This window comes from Gymnoscopelus microlampas (genome assembly GCF_963454915.1).
Source record: "Gymnoscopelus microlampas genome assembly, chromosome: 22".
Classification (NCBI taxonomy): Eukaryota; Metazoa; Chordata; class Actinopteri; order Myctophiformes; family Myctophidae; genus Gymnoscopelus; species Gymnoscopelus microlampas.
In genome coordinates this window covers 19,040,410-19,056,854 of record NC_139959.1, presented here as the reverse complement: position 1 = coordinate 19,056,854, position 16,445 = coordinate 19,040,410, and the positions used below count along the sequence as shown (strand labels likewise).

At 42.3% G+C, this 16,445-nt stretch overlaps 1 protein-coding gene across 1 annotated transcript in view; it reads right to left on the bottom strand.

The window, feature by feature from the left end:
- The window catches only part of LOC311038548 (contactin-associated protein-like 2), a gene marked incomplete at its 5' end in the record, with an annotated part of 144,192 nt that overhangs the window by 72,507 nt on the left and 55,240 nt on the right, over positions 1 to 16,445 (bottom strand). The window contains 5 exons of the mRNA XM_084048121.1: positions 7,647 to 7,731; positions 8,627 to 8,742; positions 10,332 to 10,451; positions 13,060 to 13,166; positions 16,144 to 16,306. Of these exons, the coding sequence (XP_083904247.1) occupies positions 7,647 to 7,731; positions 8,627 to 8,742; positions 10,332 to 10,451; positions 13,060 to 13,166; positions 16,144 to 16,306 (591 nt within the window). The remainder of the gene's footprint in view (positions 1 to 7,646; positions 7,732 to 8,626; positions 8,743 to 10,331; positions 10,452 to 13,059; positions 13,167 to 16,143; positions 16,307 to 16,445) is intronic.

The window sequence follows — 16,445 nt, the reverse complement described above, 5'->3', positions numbered from 1 at the left end:
GGCCAGCAGCCCCCAGTTCTGGAGGCGATAAATGCCTCCAATATCCCATGTCCTAAAACAGACGTGGGCTTGCCCATTCACTTCAAATTCAACAACTCTGCTCTGTTTGCAGACAAAATATCCCTCAGCGAAAGGGACTGTGATGAAGAAGAAGACACTAACGATGAAAACTTTGATAAAATGTTTTGGAGCATGGGCATGAAGAGCTTCAAACATTTCTTTGCAGCTTTAGACAAAATGGAGACCAAAAGTTTGCACCTAACAAAGGAGGTTCTTAAAGAACGCAAAAGGCTTGAAACAGCTGTCGAAGGTATACAGCCACAAGTTAAAGCTGGGATAGCAAAACTTGAAGAAATCAGGATGACGAAACAAAAAATTGAAGAGCATGAAGCCGCCATCTGCTCAAATGAGCATTTTGAGATTGAGATTGATATCATCAAGTCAAAGCAAAAGATTATCACTAAAGCAGGAGAGTTCATCACCAACTGCCAACAGTGTTCAATGACTTGTCACTACCCCTGTTGGATACCAAATGACAGTGAAAAGCACGGCTGTGCCGCCATGGACAGCAGTGGAAGGTGTACTGTATGCCCGGGAAAATGTGTGTCGACTGTCCATTTCAACCAGAAGTACAGATGGGAGTATGTTAAGGTGAAAGAGAAGCGCACAGTGCAGGAGCTGAAGGCAAAGTATGAGAGTGCCACGCAAGCAAAGTTATCAGTCCAAGACTTGATTGAAAGGCAAGAGGAGGACATTGCAAACCTTCAAGACGTGATTGTGTCCCTTGTGGAGAAGTCAGCTGCATGTTTGGCTCGACTGAATGAGATTGCTTTGAGGCCCAATCCACTTTCCGCCCCTGAATACATAGACCTGCTCATCGAGGGAGAAAAGTCAGAAGCCAAGGGGGTCTATATGGCCCGAATTCGGGCTTTGGAGGCTATGAAAGAACGGGCACAGATCATATCCAAGGTCGCCAAAGAGAAAAAGCCCACAAAATCGGAGACAGAAATGGATGCAGAAAGGCAGAACAGACAAAAGAGAAAGAAAAATTTACAGAAATTTACAGATTTCTTTAAATAGTCTGTGATAGAGGAAAGAAGGAAAATCAGGGCAGGAAAGGACACAATTGTAGGGAAATTGTAAATGTGATCCATTCTTAACCACTTAAACCCATATGGTTGACTGGAGTACCTCAGGGCTCAATACTTGTGTATTTTCTGTTTTCTGTTATGGGGAAAGCTTTTGCAGAAAATAGCCGATCGACAAGCTCACAGCGCTGCGACATCTTGTGAGCTTGTCGATCAGCTATTTTCTGCGAAAGCCTTCCCCACAACATGGACTCTGGGGTTTAAGTGGTTAAGATAAATGTGTGTTGCGGAGTGAGCAAACATATTAGCAGTGTTTAACTCCAGTGAGACCTACGTGCAGGATATGGAATGATATTGGTTGCAAAATTAAAATTGTGTTTGTATGTTTTTATTTCTTTGGTGCCTGTGACGAGGGGGAGTTTGGTCGTCTGGCGGTGCTGGCAATGATGTTATTGGCTGTGGTCTTCAGCTGGGGTTGGTGGGTACAGTGTGTGCGTATACGAGACAGAGAAGGTTAGGTAGGCAGGATGGTTTAGATACCATCAGAGCTACGTGAAGCCCCGGCAGCTCTCTTGAAACAGTATAGTTACTTCTCTGTGTTGTGTACGTGTGCATGTGCTCACTACTGAGGGCTGGAGCCTGGAGAGATAATTAGGGCTGATTGTAATTGAAAGGAATTGGTTCTCGATTTTTTTGTTTAGTTGCATTTGTTATATTGATAGTTAATTATGCATTGTTTTTCCCCCCATCAAAGATGTCAGTAATAATGTGTTGACTATGCTTTGAAAATGGGCCAGTATACTATAAAGAGGCCTCTTTGGTTAGGCCACATGGGCGTGCGCTCTCTCTCTCTCTCTCTCTCTCTCTCTCTCTCTCTCTCTCTCTCTCTCTCTCTCTCTCTCTCTCTCTCTCTCTCTTTCTCTTTCTCTCCTTCTCCAGCTGCCTGTTTTCTGTACATGTTACCATTACACAGTCCTTAATTCATTACTTTACTTAAAGATTATGCTTACATTGATTCATATGGTATTTTCTGTTTAATGTAATTTTTTTCCTAATAAATAATCCTGTTAAATGTACACCCTGTGTTGCGACCTTTTTTACATTGCCGTGCTTTTTTCTTCCTCTGGGCGAAAGGCAGTTATTGTTTTATTTTATCAAGCCATTTTCAGAAACGGGTAAAAACCTTCATGGTTATTTAATTAAATCTATGAAAGGGAAATGTATATCTGTCTATCATGTACACAACAACAACAACATTAATAAACAACACAGATATTTAAAAAAAAATATATATATATATATATATATATATAGTGAAATCATAAAATCCAGTAAATTATTTTCAAGACTTGATAAACGCTTTCCAATAAAAAAAACGTTTTTTAATAACATCACAATCAAAACATTAGTTTTTGTGCATTCTGGAATACTGAACAAGACATTCAGGAGCAGTCATAACCTGTTTTGCCAATCAAGCAACACTTACAGTAGGTAATAAGAGGGGTATGCAGATATGCAAAAACGATGCCTGTAAAAGGCTGATCCAATTTGTATTATTATATGTATTATTAAATACACTATTTTATGGCAGTGTTTTCTTTATTTAGGATAGCAGAGAGAGGAAACAGCAAGGCAGACAGATGGGGAAGGACGTGCAATAACCCCAAGTTTGCAACTACTTTCGTCTGCGCCGTTCACCGGGTATGGTCTAGTAATAATAATTATAATAATGTTTATTGTCCCCAAGGGGAAAATTGTCTTCACAAGGTCTGTTCGTTAAAACAACAAAAACGACAAAACAACAAAAACAACATATCACAAAGACAAAAACATGAGGCTTTGTATGTCAGGGCAGCCGGTTTAGAAGAGACAAAAAAATCTAGACTTCAATGCCATTCAAGACCATATTGCCATCAGAAATAAGAAAACTCTCTTTCAACAGAGGTCTGCTCAAAACATAGTGGGGAACGTTATATACATTGTATGTTAAATTAATTCACAGTTGCTGTGGTTTACATGCAAGCACGTGTTTGCTAATTGAGAAATCAACATGGCACAGCAATTATCCTAGCAGATACTATAAATATTCATCAACTTATCTGTGGCTGATATTCTTTGATAGCATGAGTCATTAATACACATAGAAATGGACGTTCTGTTTCTTCAGTCAGGCAGCTTAAGCAATTCACACATTAATCAAGCAATCAATAAACAAAAGTTGTGTGATTGAACGTGAACACAGTGTGTACATCTTTCTGTACATCTTTTTCCGCAATATATATAGGAAATATATATAGGAAACTGAAAGTTTCGGCCATCAAACACTAAAAGATCAAATAGAAAGAAGGGCTGGTGGGAGAACAGAAAAGAAGTACAAGCGATTGATGGAGAAAAGCAATCTGTCTTAATCCAGCTTCAAAGGTGAATTGTTGACTCAGCCACCTGAGTTGGCTCTATACTTGGACCGCTTTCTCCATCTACATCAAATCTCTTCCCCGAACATAACCGATCTACATTTGTGGGCTTGTAGATCGGCTATTTTGGGCTAATGTAATGAATGCTGGGGTTCAAGTGGTTAAAGTCTGTTGAGTCATCTGTGAGTCAATCGATGATGTAATGTGGCAGACTGTGACATTTCTTTGGAACATGTCGGAGCAGGAAGAAGGAAACATCAGGGGTCTTTAGCAGAGAGAACTGAGTCATACTTTGACCGTGTTTTAGTTAATTATCCAGGATAAAGCAATGGTTCTCAAACCTTTTCATGTTGAGGACCCCCAAATTGATAAATATCTGGCCACGGACCCCCATCTGAAAATATCTTGTGCCAGGGACCCCCAGAAGCAAAGATTTGTGTTCAAAATGTTCACTAAAGTTCATGATTTTTGAAAAATAGCCAACGTATAAAAGGTTAAAGTGGTTCAAATGATTGTGATGCTATGTGAACTACTTTTGCTGGGGACTCCCTGGAACCGGCCTGTTATATCGCCACCATTAGGCCGATTTGATGTTTGTTTGTTTGATTGATTGAATGGATTGATTGAATACTTTACATGGGGGGGGGGGGGGGGCAGTTTCGAATTGCAGAAGGTACTCTTTTAGGGCAGTTTTGAACATTCCTTCATGACTTTTGGTAGGGCATTCCACATGTTGGTGGCATAGCAGGAGAACGAATTCAACCCCTTGTTTGTGCCAAATCTGGGTTGGACGTGATTAGTGGAGCTACCTTTGGTGTTTCATTTACGTTTTTGAAGTACTTTGACAGGTACAGTACATGGGTATCTTAACGTTGTGGTGTATCTTGTAGACCAGGCCCATGGCAAGTTGCTGTACTCTGTCCTCAACCCTAAGCCATCCGACCATACTGTTTCCTTCCTTGGCCTTCCTTGGCCTACTGGGAATGTTTGCACAAAGTTTCCGACCAGTCTAACGGTGCCAGAGATTGACACGTGCCTGCAAAGGAAGTGGCCACAGCTACACTTTTGAAATTAACAAGACAGTGTCTAAATAACAGTGTGGCTTCCCATGTTGATCTCAGACTTCATGAGACCAGTCTATGATGTCAGTATTATGACGGCATAAAATGAAAGTTTTAAAAAGTGAAATATTTCTAAAAGTATAAAACATAATGCAAACAATACTGTATGGGTTTCACCTCCTTGGCCTACTGGCAGTGTGCACAAGAACTTTGGTGCTGATCTGCAGGGGTCAGTGCTGTAAAGTAACAAAGTACATTTACTTAAGTATTGTACTTAAGTAAATATTTTACTTTTCTGGAGTATTTACACATTTCAATACTTTTACTTCTACTCCACTACATCTCAGAGGCAAATATTGTACTTTTACTCCACTACAATTATTTGAACACTAGTTACTTGCAGATATACGTTTTTACATTATAAAACACACATTAACCACTTTAGCCCTATTTTATACATAGGCTATTTGAAAATAGCTGATCTACAAGCTCACAAGTTGTGAGCTTGTAGATCTGCTATTTTCAAACATTTTTGTATACTTTTACTTTTGTTACTTTAAGCATATTTTGATGCCAATACTTTTGTACTTTTACTCAAGTAACATTTTGAACAGGCCTTTTACTTGTACTCTACATTGTGGTATTGATACTTTTACTTAAGTAAAACATTTCAGTACTTTTTCCACCACTGTATGTGTGTGTGTACCGTGTGTGTGTCATTTTCTTGGTGCTGAGCATAATGTTTTTTGGTCACTTTCTCGGTGACAGTGCTTTGTAATCACGTCATACACATGGGGGTCTGTTCCTATGGTTATGTAAGGGCCAATCATCCATAACCTGACCCTGCCAGAGGTGGCGGTATTGAGTAACCAGGTTCCTCAAGACAGCTGTGAAACAATGTGTGGAGCAAGCTGTTTGGATCTGGTAGCGTCAGGTTAGAAGGCCTCAACTCAAATTACAATAAAATGTTACCAATGGAAGTGTGAGAGTTGGAGTAAATGACTTTGACATTGTGATCTTCCTTCAGGGAGCCGAGCAGCAGGTCTGCGAAAAGACTTGATGTGTGAAAAGAAAACAACCATGCTGCTTCAGTGTAATGGATCAGAAAATGAGGCAATGAGACCAGCAGAGAGAGTCTTAAGATGAGTTTGTCCTCTGAGAACCCTCAAAAAATATTCTACTTTCCCAAAAACGGATCAGTCAAAATCATTTTGGCAACCATTGTGAAGTACAAACTGGATATTGGTCCGTCAATGAATATTCAAAATGTAAATATATATCACAAACAATCAACAAAATATATATGTATATTGTGAAAATGTATTATTTACTTGTAAAAACAAAAAGCAGCACTAAAGCTGCCTATTGTCATGAGGGCCTCGGCTGCTTCTTGGAAAAAAGCAAGGTGCACAGCACTAAACGGTTGTATTTAACATAAATTAGACCAATCAGAGTGCAGTCTTCCATTCCCTTTAAGAGCTAGTGTCAGGAGCCGCGGAGGAAATAAAACACAAGCTCTCTGCTCACCGAAACATCACATGAAAAAGAGAGGTGGACCCCCTGCAGTGGCCGCAGTCAGAATCACACCTTCCCCCTGTAGCCTAAAGTCTCAATAACCTTTTGACTTTTCTTTTGACTTTTGACTAGGATAGCAATGCACCAGCAATGCTCTAGACCACATCTCATTTTAAAGGCCAACAGCGGCAATCAGTACTAATATGAGCCAAGTACTTTTGGTAATTATACAATATTCAGTTGATCTGAAAATGACAATTCCATCAGCTGTAAACTAGCAATGATACTTGTGCTAGTGCACTTAGTGCCGAGTGTAAGATAGGGCCAAAAAAGGTCAACTTGAAATGAGTGAATAATTCAACAACAACCTTGTGGTGATTATTGCAGAGAGTTCACAGCCCACATTGGTGCACACTCTGAACAAACTGAAAAGCCCCCTTTGGAAATACTTTGGAGTGTTGTTTACAGGACGTTAAGTCTACTTTAAACTAAACATTTTATTCTCCTTTAAGTTCTCTGGAGAGTTAGTGCTCAAAAGAGCCATGTCAGCAAAACATTGGTTTACAAGTTGTACTGGGAGCAACAATTGATTTCTGAAAATTAAAATAGACAAGGCTGTGCCTTGACAAGACCCTGTTGAAGACCTACAGTAAGTGTCAAAACGCGTCGGTCAGCTGTTGCCTTGCTCATCTGCCAAAATAAACCCTTACATTTTTTCACCTGAAGACGGAGTGCCTCAGTATTTTTTCCTTAGTCTGCCTCACGACAAGCAGAACTTTGGTTTCCTTTGCTTCTATTCCTAAACCTGTTCCACTGAAGAGCACCTGTTTTGAGCCACTGTGATTGAACCCAGGCAGCGCTTCCTTATTCTTTTGCTTTAGACAAGACTGTGCATCCCTACCTCGGATCGACAAAGTAAAAACCTAACCTCATCTTAATTGAAACGGACTGCTCTAGAGTCTAGATAACTTCAATCACCTAATGAAAGCAGTTGTTTTCAGTGAAAGCTTAGATGTCAGTACAATTACAAGGTCACTCTGGGGGGAAAAAGGGAAGAATTGCAAACCACTACTCTCCACTGTGCCGCTCCACTTAACAAGCAGACGCTGGGCATTTCTTCCAAGTACATCTAGTGCAGAAACCTTCTTCAAGAGAAACAAAATACATCCAAAGCTACATTGAATCGAGCTAATCCAGTACAAAACTAGCTAAACCAAATCAAACATGACCACACCATAACACATTTGCTTTTGCCTGCACAGCAAATCAGTATCAGAGATGAGACTGTTCCTGAATCAGTATATGGGGTGTTGAGCAGTCGGGACATGAGTCAGTATCATATAAGATTGTTCCTGAATCAGTATATAGGCTACCTGGGGTGTTGAGCAGTTGGGACATGAGTCAGTATCATATAAGATTGTTCCTGAATCAGTATGTAGCCTACCTGAGGTGTTGAGCAGAACATGAGTCAGTATCATATAAGATTGTTCCTGAATCAGTATATGGGGTGTTGAGCAGTCGGGACATGAGGCAGTATCATATAAGACTGTTCCTGAATCAGTATGTACCTGGGGTGTTGAGCAGTCGAGACATTCGGCAGCTGTAGGAGATGAACTGCTGACAGTGTTCTGCACTGGTGGTGATGGCCGTCACCTTGGAAACACAAAGTATGAATAGATTCTCATTTAATCCGATTTAAGCAGACTGGTTAGAAGCTCTCTGTGACAGAACAGCTTCTTAAGAAGGGAACAATGTGTACCATGCTTTATGTTAACGCAGTTCATAGGGAGAGACATACTGTAACAAGACAGAGAAAGACAGACAGACAGACAGACAGACAGACAGAAAGTGGATTAAGTCTTTTTCATGGGAATTAGAAGAGAAGGTCATGCAGGATGGAGAGGCTGGGTGATATCTGCTTAGGTCAGTGGTTCTCAACCTTTATTTGAACTGGGGACCCCCCACCCTGACAAGCACTTGGAATTGTAGTTGAGGCATTGCATTTAGTTTGACTCGTTAGTCGGTTCCACTATACATATTGTGAAAATAGCCGATCTACAAGCTCACAACGCCTCGTTATCAGCTATTTTAAAAACTGTTGCCTCTTTCTTATATTATTTGACAATTTGGCCAATGTTCGACCAGTTTTATAGTATAGTTTGTTGATTACTTTTGACACAATACTAGTCTTTTTAATTTAATGTATTTTCCTTTTTTTTAGGTATTAAAAATGTCTTAAAAGTCCTTAAATTGTCACGTTACTCTTATCTGGGGAGCCCCCAAAAATCAAGTTGGGACCCTTCTGGGGGTACTGACCCACAGGTTGAGAACCACTGGCTTAGGGAGTAGCTTGCATCTCATATCCTTGCATTGGTAGAATAAAAGCAGTGATGTGGGATATATTACAGTAGAACATTGTTTATCTGAAACCCCACAGGAATGAAGGTCCTTTCAGAAAGTGAAATGTTACAGTAGGATGACCTGTTAGTGTGTGTGTGTGTGTGTGTGTGTGTGTGTGTGTGTGTGTGTGTGTGTGTGTGTGTGTTACCTGGTCCATGGAGGTACTGTAGTTGACTTGGATGACAGTGCGTCTCTCTCTGCTGGAGCCTGTTACTGTGGTCTGAACTGGAAGGTTGTTCATCACTGTGGTCCACACTTTGTCCTCTACACATGCGCACACACGCACACACACACGCACACGCACACACACACACACACACACACACACACACACACACACACGTTGTATACAGTTCACCAGTGCTCCTGAACATGAATTCTAAACTAGTTTATACAGTGTATGTATCCGCATTACAGTAAGCAATATAGGGGCACTGCATGTGTCTGCAAATATTTCCATTAGGGCACTTGTTACCTGAAAGACATTAGTCACCTTGCATTTTTTGCCAAGTCATGCTGAAATAAAGGTTTTTCAACGGAACAGTGTGCCAAGTATGCTTGAATAAGTTCTTCTGAAGTACTCTGCAATTGTTTTTCTACAAAGTAAAGGAACTTAGGGCAGATTCAGACTGGGACCGATTGATTCGAATCGTTCCAGAGTACGATTACCTTCTGGCCAGCATTCACATTGGCCAGGATTCTTCCTCCCCGAGTACACTTATATTCAGCTGTAATGGTACTTAGGTGTACCATTACAGCTGAATATGTTATGTGACATTCTCTATGTCACATAACATAGAGAATGTTATGTGACAGAAGAAGAGTCACTTGTCAGAGTTCGGAGCGAATCATAAAGTTTGACTTTGTTCCTGATGCTTTTTTAGTTTTTGTTCTTTTCACACTCGCGCTACTCAAACACTAGTGGGATTATTATTTCATGTTAACATTCAAGTACTATCAGAAGGTATAACCCACCTCTACAGGCGTACTTGGGTACGGTGTTCCGAACTCCGGTACAGAGTTATTTTTTCTTTCTTTTTTACATTATTATTTATTTTAATATTAACGTTATATTGTCAGTAAAATCTTAGTGTTTTGCCAACTATTTGGGGGCTTACTTGCAATATCTTCACAACCTGTGGGCTCCGGGCCCACAGGCTGAGAACCACTGCTCTAGTCCATTCACACAGGTTGTATCATAAAGCTCTGAGACTCTCAGGCATTAATAGATATTCTCTGTATCTCTGTAGAATTCTACAGGGACCGGTAACCTGCTCATTCACACTGTCAATCAAGAACCGGTGCGTGCGTGCGTGCGTGCGTGCGTGCGTGCGTGCGTGCGTGCGTGCGTGCGTGTTTCATCCAGTGTGACGAGGGATTCACCCAATAAAGTTCAGTGACATTTCATTAAAAGACTCTCAGCTTTTCTCTGGCCATCCTTCCCTGTCCAGATGATTCCCATTATACCTCTGTGTGTGTGTGTGTGTGTGTGTGTGTGTGTGTGTGTGTGTGTGTGTGTGTGTGTGTGTGTGTGTGTGTGTGTGTGTGTGTGTGTGTGTGTGTGTGTGTGTGTGTGTGTGTGTGTGTGTGTGTGTGTGTGTGTGAGAGTGTGAGTGTGAGTGTGTGTGTGTGTGTGTGTGTGTGTGTGCGCACGTGTGCGAGTGAATTTGAATGAGAGAGCATTACATGTCAGTGGCCGTAGCTTTGTTGTCATGGAAACCCGAGGTAGAGCAGGCTATACAAGAGGCCAGTCTCTGAGGTTCAGAACCACTAGAGTTTTCTTACACACACACACACACACACACACACACACACACACACACACACACACACACACACACACACACACACACCTGTCATGTTGCAGAAAACCTTGAAGGGGCCGAGGGGTCCACTGCCGTCAGGGTCAATCCAGTAGGAGTCAGAGGACCTGCCCAGGTGTTTATAGGCCTCACAGGACGACTCATATATGGCTGAGAGAGAGAGAGAGAGAGAGAGAGAGAGAGCGAGAGAGAGAGAGAGAGAGAGAGAGATTATAATGAGTCTAAAAGGCCTGCTGGCGGGCCCTAGAGGATGTCCTTACACACAACCAGACCCCTGTTGTCTTAACTGACTGACAGTGCCATCATTGGATCCCTGAACTCTCACTAGCGTGGCTAAAAGTATATATATATAATTTTAAATTATCATTAGAGTCTTTGGGACAGGCTATATTCCCTGTAGGTGGCGCTATAAAGGTCATGGCATCACAACAGGTTCTATATTCTGATAGTAAGCATTAGAAAAGAGGTGGAGAGACAGGAAGAGCCCTGTTACTGAACAAACATTCTATAGCAAACAGAAAATACATTTTTAAGAAGTTTGTCCTGCAGGCCTTCTAAAGAGCTACCACCAAAAGCTTCCTGACTGTCTTCAGTCAGGAAGTACAGGATCAAACTGTACGAGACTCCTTCTTTCATTGGTGTGTCGGTCACTAACATTTAACTTCACAAAGACTAGGCCTAAACCTAACCTTAAAGAGATAGTTCACCCCCAAAATGACTTTTTTTCTATCGATGAGTCACCCCATGGTGACTTGCATTCATGGATATTTTTTTGTTTTTGTCACATTCCGAAGCCAATAATTTGATGACCAGTGGTTCCAGTACGAGACACAGAGAATCTTTGTGTCTCCTACCCGAACCGCTGCCGGTCATCAAATTATTGGCTTAGGAATGCGGAAAAAAACAATCTCCATGGGGTGACTAATCGATAGAAAAAAAATCATTTTGGGGGTGAACTATCCCTTTAACCCTAACCTCACAGAAAGTATGCCTAAACCTAACCCACCTGGGTGAAACACCGGGAAAAGAGACTCTCCCGAAACTGTACTGACCTCAACCGAAAAGCATTGCAGAGGGTCATGCGGATAGCCGAGTGCATCATCCAAGACATATACGATGGATGTTGTCAGTAAAGTTAGCAGTATCATCAAAGACATCTCACACAGGCATCTCGACTGTTTCAGGGGGGGGCACATGGAAAGTGACGCAGCCACAAAGGCCACTTCGCAGTATGGCTGTTAACCACTTAAACCCCAGCATCTGTATTGTGGGGAAAGCCTTAGCAGAAAACTTTCAACGAAAGCTTTCCCCACAATAACAGAAAATACACCAGTAAGACTCCCTAATCGGGAGATAAGCGACCGTAGGTCACATGTATACAGAAGAGGGCTGTAACGGCGATAGTGTGTTTATATTGTTTGTGGGGGGCAAGCCCCCGAGTTACGGCATTTTATGTGAGCTGCAGTGGCAGGGGGTCCTCCACTGGGGGCGCCACCACTTTTGCATCCGTTCTGGAGCACCAGGAGTGGGTGGTCCCCGGGAATGCCCCGTGAGCAGCCCCGTTGGGGTGGTCATTTGGTAATTTGTCCACATGTGCTCATTTTTTACACTTGGGGGTCCCCGAGGCAGCTGGGGGTCCCTGGAGCTCCGGGGGTCCTTGGAGGGTGTAGTTTGGCAGGTAAGGAGTGTGTGTGCAAAATGTGGCATGGATCGGGGCAATGGGTGCGGAGATATGAGCAGGGCAAAAGTGTGACGTGTGTGACGGAGTGACGGAGTGACGGACGGACACCTGGAGCAGCTTTCTGTAGTAAGTGCGACCTACGGTCGCAACTAGTATAGAGGGAGTCCGCTCAACCATATGGGGTTTAAAAAGTGGTTAAATAGCTACAATCAAACAAGTCAGTCTCATGAGGAAATCTACAGGCTTAAAGGGATATTTCACTTTCATTGTTTTACATGTTTGGAGTAGCCTAATTTTAACGTATAACCTTTTTGTGTCTCCAGACCATGTCTGTCCTATTGCTGTACTTGTCATTGCTGTACAGTCACTTGTCTTATACTCAGCACCTTCATTAACAAAGAGGCTTAAAGTTGTCTGAGCTGCACCCGCGTCTCCTTCCACTCTTATGGATACATTTGGTTCCATTTGTATGCAGTCAATTAAATTAACACTGGATTGGATGGAGAGTTTTACTGTGTGGGGACCACATGATGCTGGCTTTCTACATTGACAGCAGAAGAAGCCGTCCTGTTTACAAGCTTGTCAGTGTGTTTACATTCATTCTGCTGGATGCTTTTAGAAATCGCTTCTAGGAAATTGTATTGTCTGCATCCAGACTTCAGTATAACGCCAGATAATAAGTCTGTCTGGGCCAGTAAAACACGTCACAATCATTGCCATACACTGGCGGTCTGGCGCTACTCAGCTGTGTGTGTGCCTCGAAGGTCCCAGAGTGCACAGGTTTTCAGTTCAAAAACAAAATGATACCAGGGGATTTGACCTTCAGCCAGACAGGACTGAAACCTGAATCCGCTAAATCTGCAGGGCACACACGTGATTGAATACTACTGAAGAAGACATTGGTAGTTAAACTGGGCTGTTATAGAGATTGACACAGTGACAGAATGAGAAAGAGATACAGACGCACGCACGCACACACACACACACACACACACACACACACACACACACACACACACACACACACACACACACACACACACACACACACACACACACACACTCTCTCTCTCTTACATGTGTGGCAGGTGGCTCCTGTGTATCCTGTCCTGTCGCAGGTACAACTGAAGCTGTCCCAGGTCTGCTTACAGTGACCTCCATGTTCACAGTGGTTGAACAAACACCTGGAAGTCAACACACACACACACACACACACACACACAAACCTGAATCCGCTAAATCTGCAGGGCACACGTGATTGAATACTACTGAAGAAGACATTGGCAGTTAAACTGGGCTGTTAGAGACAGAATGAGAAAAAGAGATACAGACAACCACACACACACACACACACACACACACACACACACACACACACACACACACACACACACACACACACACACACACACACACACACACACACACACACTCAGGAAGAGATGTAGGGTACTGAACACACAGTCTCTGAACGTACGCTGTCAATAGTAGACCTGAACACTACAGTAAGTCACTCCTATAGCTGTCAATAGATGACCTGAACACTAAATGACTCCTGATATAGAGCTATTTAAAGTGTAATAGCTCTCTTCTAAGTCTTTGTTGTTCAACACTGTTATCAGGGTTAGTATTGAGTCAGTTTGCATTATCCATGCCCAACAATGGCTGAATGAGAGTTTAAAATGTGATTATAAACCAGGGTTTTCAAATTACGCAATCCGTTTACATCACTATGAAGTATCTGCCTTTGTGCCATTTTATTGGCTTGCCTGAAAACAATCTCTATCTCATATAGTTCAACAAAAAATGATAACTTTTTAAGTGAGAAATAATAGTGAGTCAATGGTTTGAGACACAACTCGCGGGTAATTTTCACACCCATTTCCTGGGCCCCAGGGGTGTTAAAAACCGAGGAATCTTTGCAGGGCATTTTCTCTGCTTTGGGTTTTCTGGTTCAACAAGTTTCAAACGATCATATCTTCTTCAAATATTTTCCAATTTCAATGAATGATACATCAAAGCTTGCATTCTGAACTATCATAATATGTAAAAAGCTGAATATTGACTGAGGCGCTGTCTCAAACCATTGTATTGAGTCACATATATTGATTGATTTCACCAGTTTAAACGTTACAACAAGTTAACAATATTTGGGAGCTTCCACACATTGATAGGAGATGGCAACAACCTTGTTTGTGCGGGAACTCTGGTTCTTAAAAACGGTATTAATAATGAATTGCATTTTATATCGCTTTCCTAAGTACTCAAAGCGCTTTACAATGGTTCATTGTCTCCGCCAGGCCGTAAGGCATGGCGAGAGAGTATGTTTTACCCTCCGTCCGTGTGTCCGTCCGTGTGTCCGTGTGTTACCACCAAATCTCCGGCACCGTTGGCCCGGTCGCTGCGAAACTGTGCACACACACTCCCTGGATGCCAATTCAGAACCTCTGCCTCAAATTTTTCACATGGGCCTGTTATAGCGCCACCAGGAGGCCGATTTGTGCAAAACCCATTTTTTCACATTATTCCTACAGTTTTTAACCAAACGTCATGCAAATCGGTACACAGTATCTCTATAGTCATGTGATCAACCCTGATCTGTCCGATTTCCCATATTCCATCCTTATTGGTTAAGGTTGCCATCCAAAATTTGCAGGATTGGTCCGTTTTGAACAAACTGCCTCAAACCATGAACGCAGCATGCGATTTCCATGAAATTTCACACGCACATTCCCACTAGGCCGAGGAACAAATGCCACCCTTTTCACATTGGCCTGTTATAGCGCCACCAGCAGGTCTAATTTAGCAAAACACATTTTTGGAACAAAATGCTTCAAATCATGAATGCAGTGTCCGATTGCCGTGAACGACCTAAGAATAAATGGCACCCTTTTCACATTGGCCTATTATAGCGCCACCAGGAGGCCACAATAACGTATCTGACCTGGCGGAGACCTGTGCTCCGAGGAGCACTTTATCTAGTTCATTCATACATTGGGAGGTGAAGCGGTGAACAGTTGACGCCATCGTCCTCACTTCCCACATTCACACCAATGGTGACAAGCTAGCGCCGACTGACTCATTGGAGGCAATGTAGGGTTCAGTGTCTTGCCCAAGGACACTTCGACAGGAGGAGCCGTAATTCGAACCGCCGACCCACGGATCACTGGACGACCTGCTCTACCTCCTGAGCCAAAGCCGCCCACAATTGGAATATGTCTATGATTTATAAAACACTGAAGGTTCTGCTTTATTGTGGTTATTGCCATGTGCCTGTGTGTTGTAATGCTAATTGCATTAAAGGACCACTTCACCACTTTTCAACATATCTTCATATACGTAATAGGTCCTCACTAATGCTCATGATAAAATGATACCATTTTTTTCTACTTGGTCTGTGTCTCATAGGAGGGCTGTGGACAGTCCAGAAACCCGTCTACCAGTGACATCATCGTTAGGCAGGATTGTTTTTCCAAAAAGATTACAATTTTTTTATTCAGATTTTTATTAAGGCAAGAACAATGGGATCTATTATTGCATTGCAACCTTCCAGGAATACAAAGCCTGCAGTTTCTATTAGCTTGGATTCCCCATCGATGATGTCACTGGTAGACGGGTTTCTGAACTGTCTACAGCCCTCCTCTGAGACACAGACTGATTAGATTTTTTTTTTACCATTTTATCATGAGCATTAGTGAGGACCTATTATATGATGATATGTTGAAAAGTGGTGAAGTCGTAAATGTAAAACAAAGTACCTTGTTTCAGGAAGTGGCTGAGATCCAATAGTGATGCTTCCCAGAGTCTTTGGTGTTAAATGTTAGACATTACAATGCTACAGACCACTGGAATCGGACTCCAAGGCCCAGGACAGAGCTAAACAACATGCAGAGGCTATATCAATGGATGGAACCTGACCTTACCTGTTTTAACAGTCACTCAAACATAGCATGTAAGATGGTTTAAAATAAAATGAATTTCACTTGATACATTTGTCACATCCATGCTCATTTGTTTGTCTTAGAAAAAAATATGACATTGCCTAGAATGAATGCTTCAATTATTCTACACTTGACAGTGAAACAGAGAAGTGTTTGTGCGTGCGCACATGCATGTGAATGGCTAGGTGTTTGCATTGTGTGAGGTTTCTCTCTCTCTCACCTGTCTATAATGGCACACATGTCCAGGCTGACGTTCTCAAAAGCTCCCACGATGCCTCTCTCCACAGCGTGCAGGTCGGCAGGCTGATCGTCCAACAGGATGGCTTGCATGCAGCCTTGGAAGGACCGTTGAGACGGAGGGAACAACGTCCGCAGGAAGTAACCTGAACGACAGGAAGAAAAGACAGAACTCATTAAAAGTCAAGCCTGGCAGTTGAACTGAATTAATGAACCCATTAAGACCAGGAAAGCTCACAAACTGTAAAGCTCATAGCGCGGCACTCGCAGATCTGCTATTTTTTG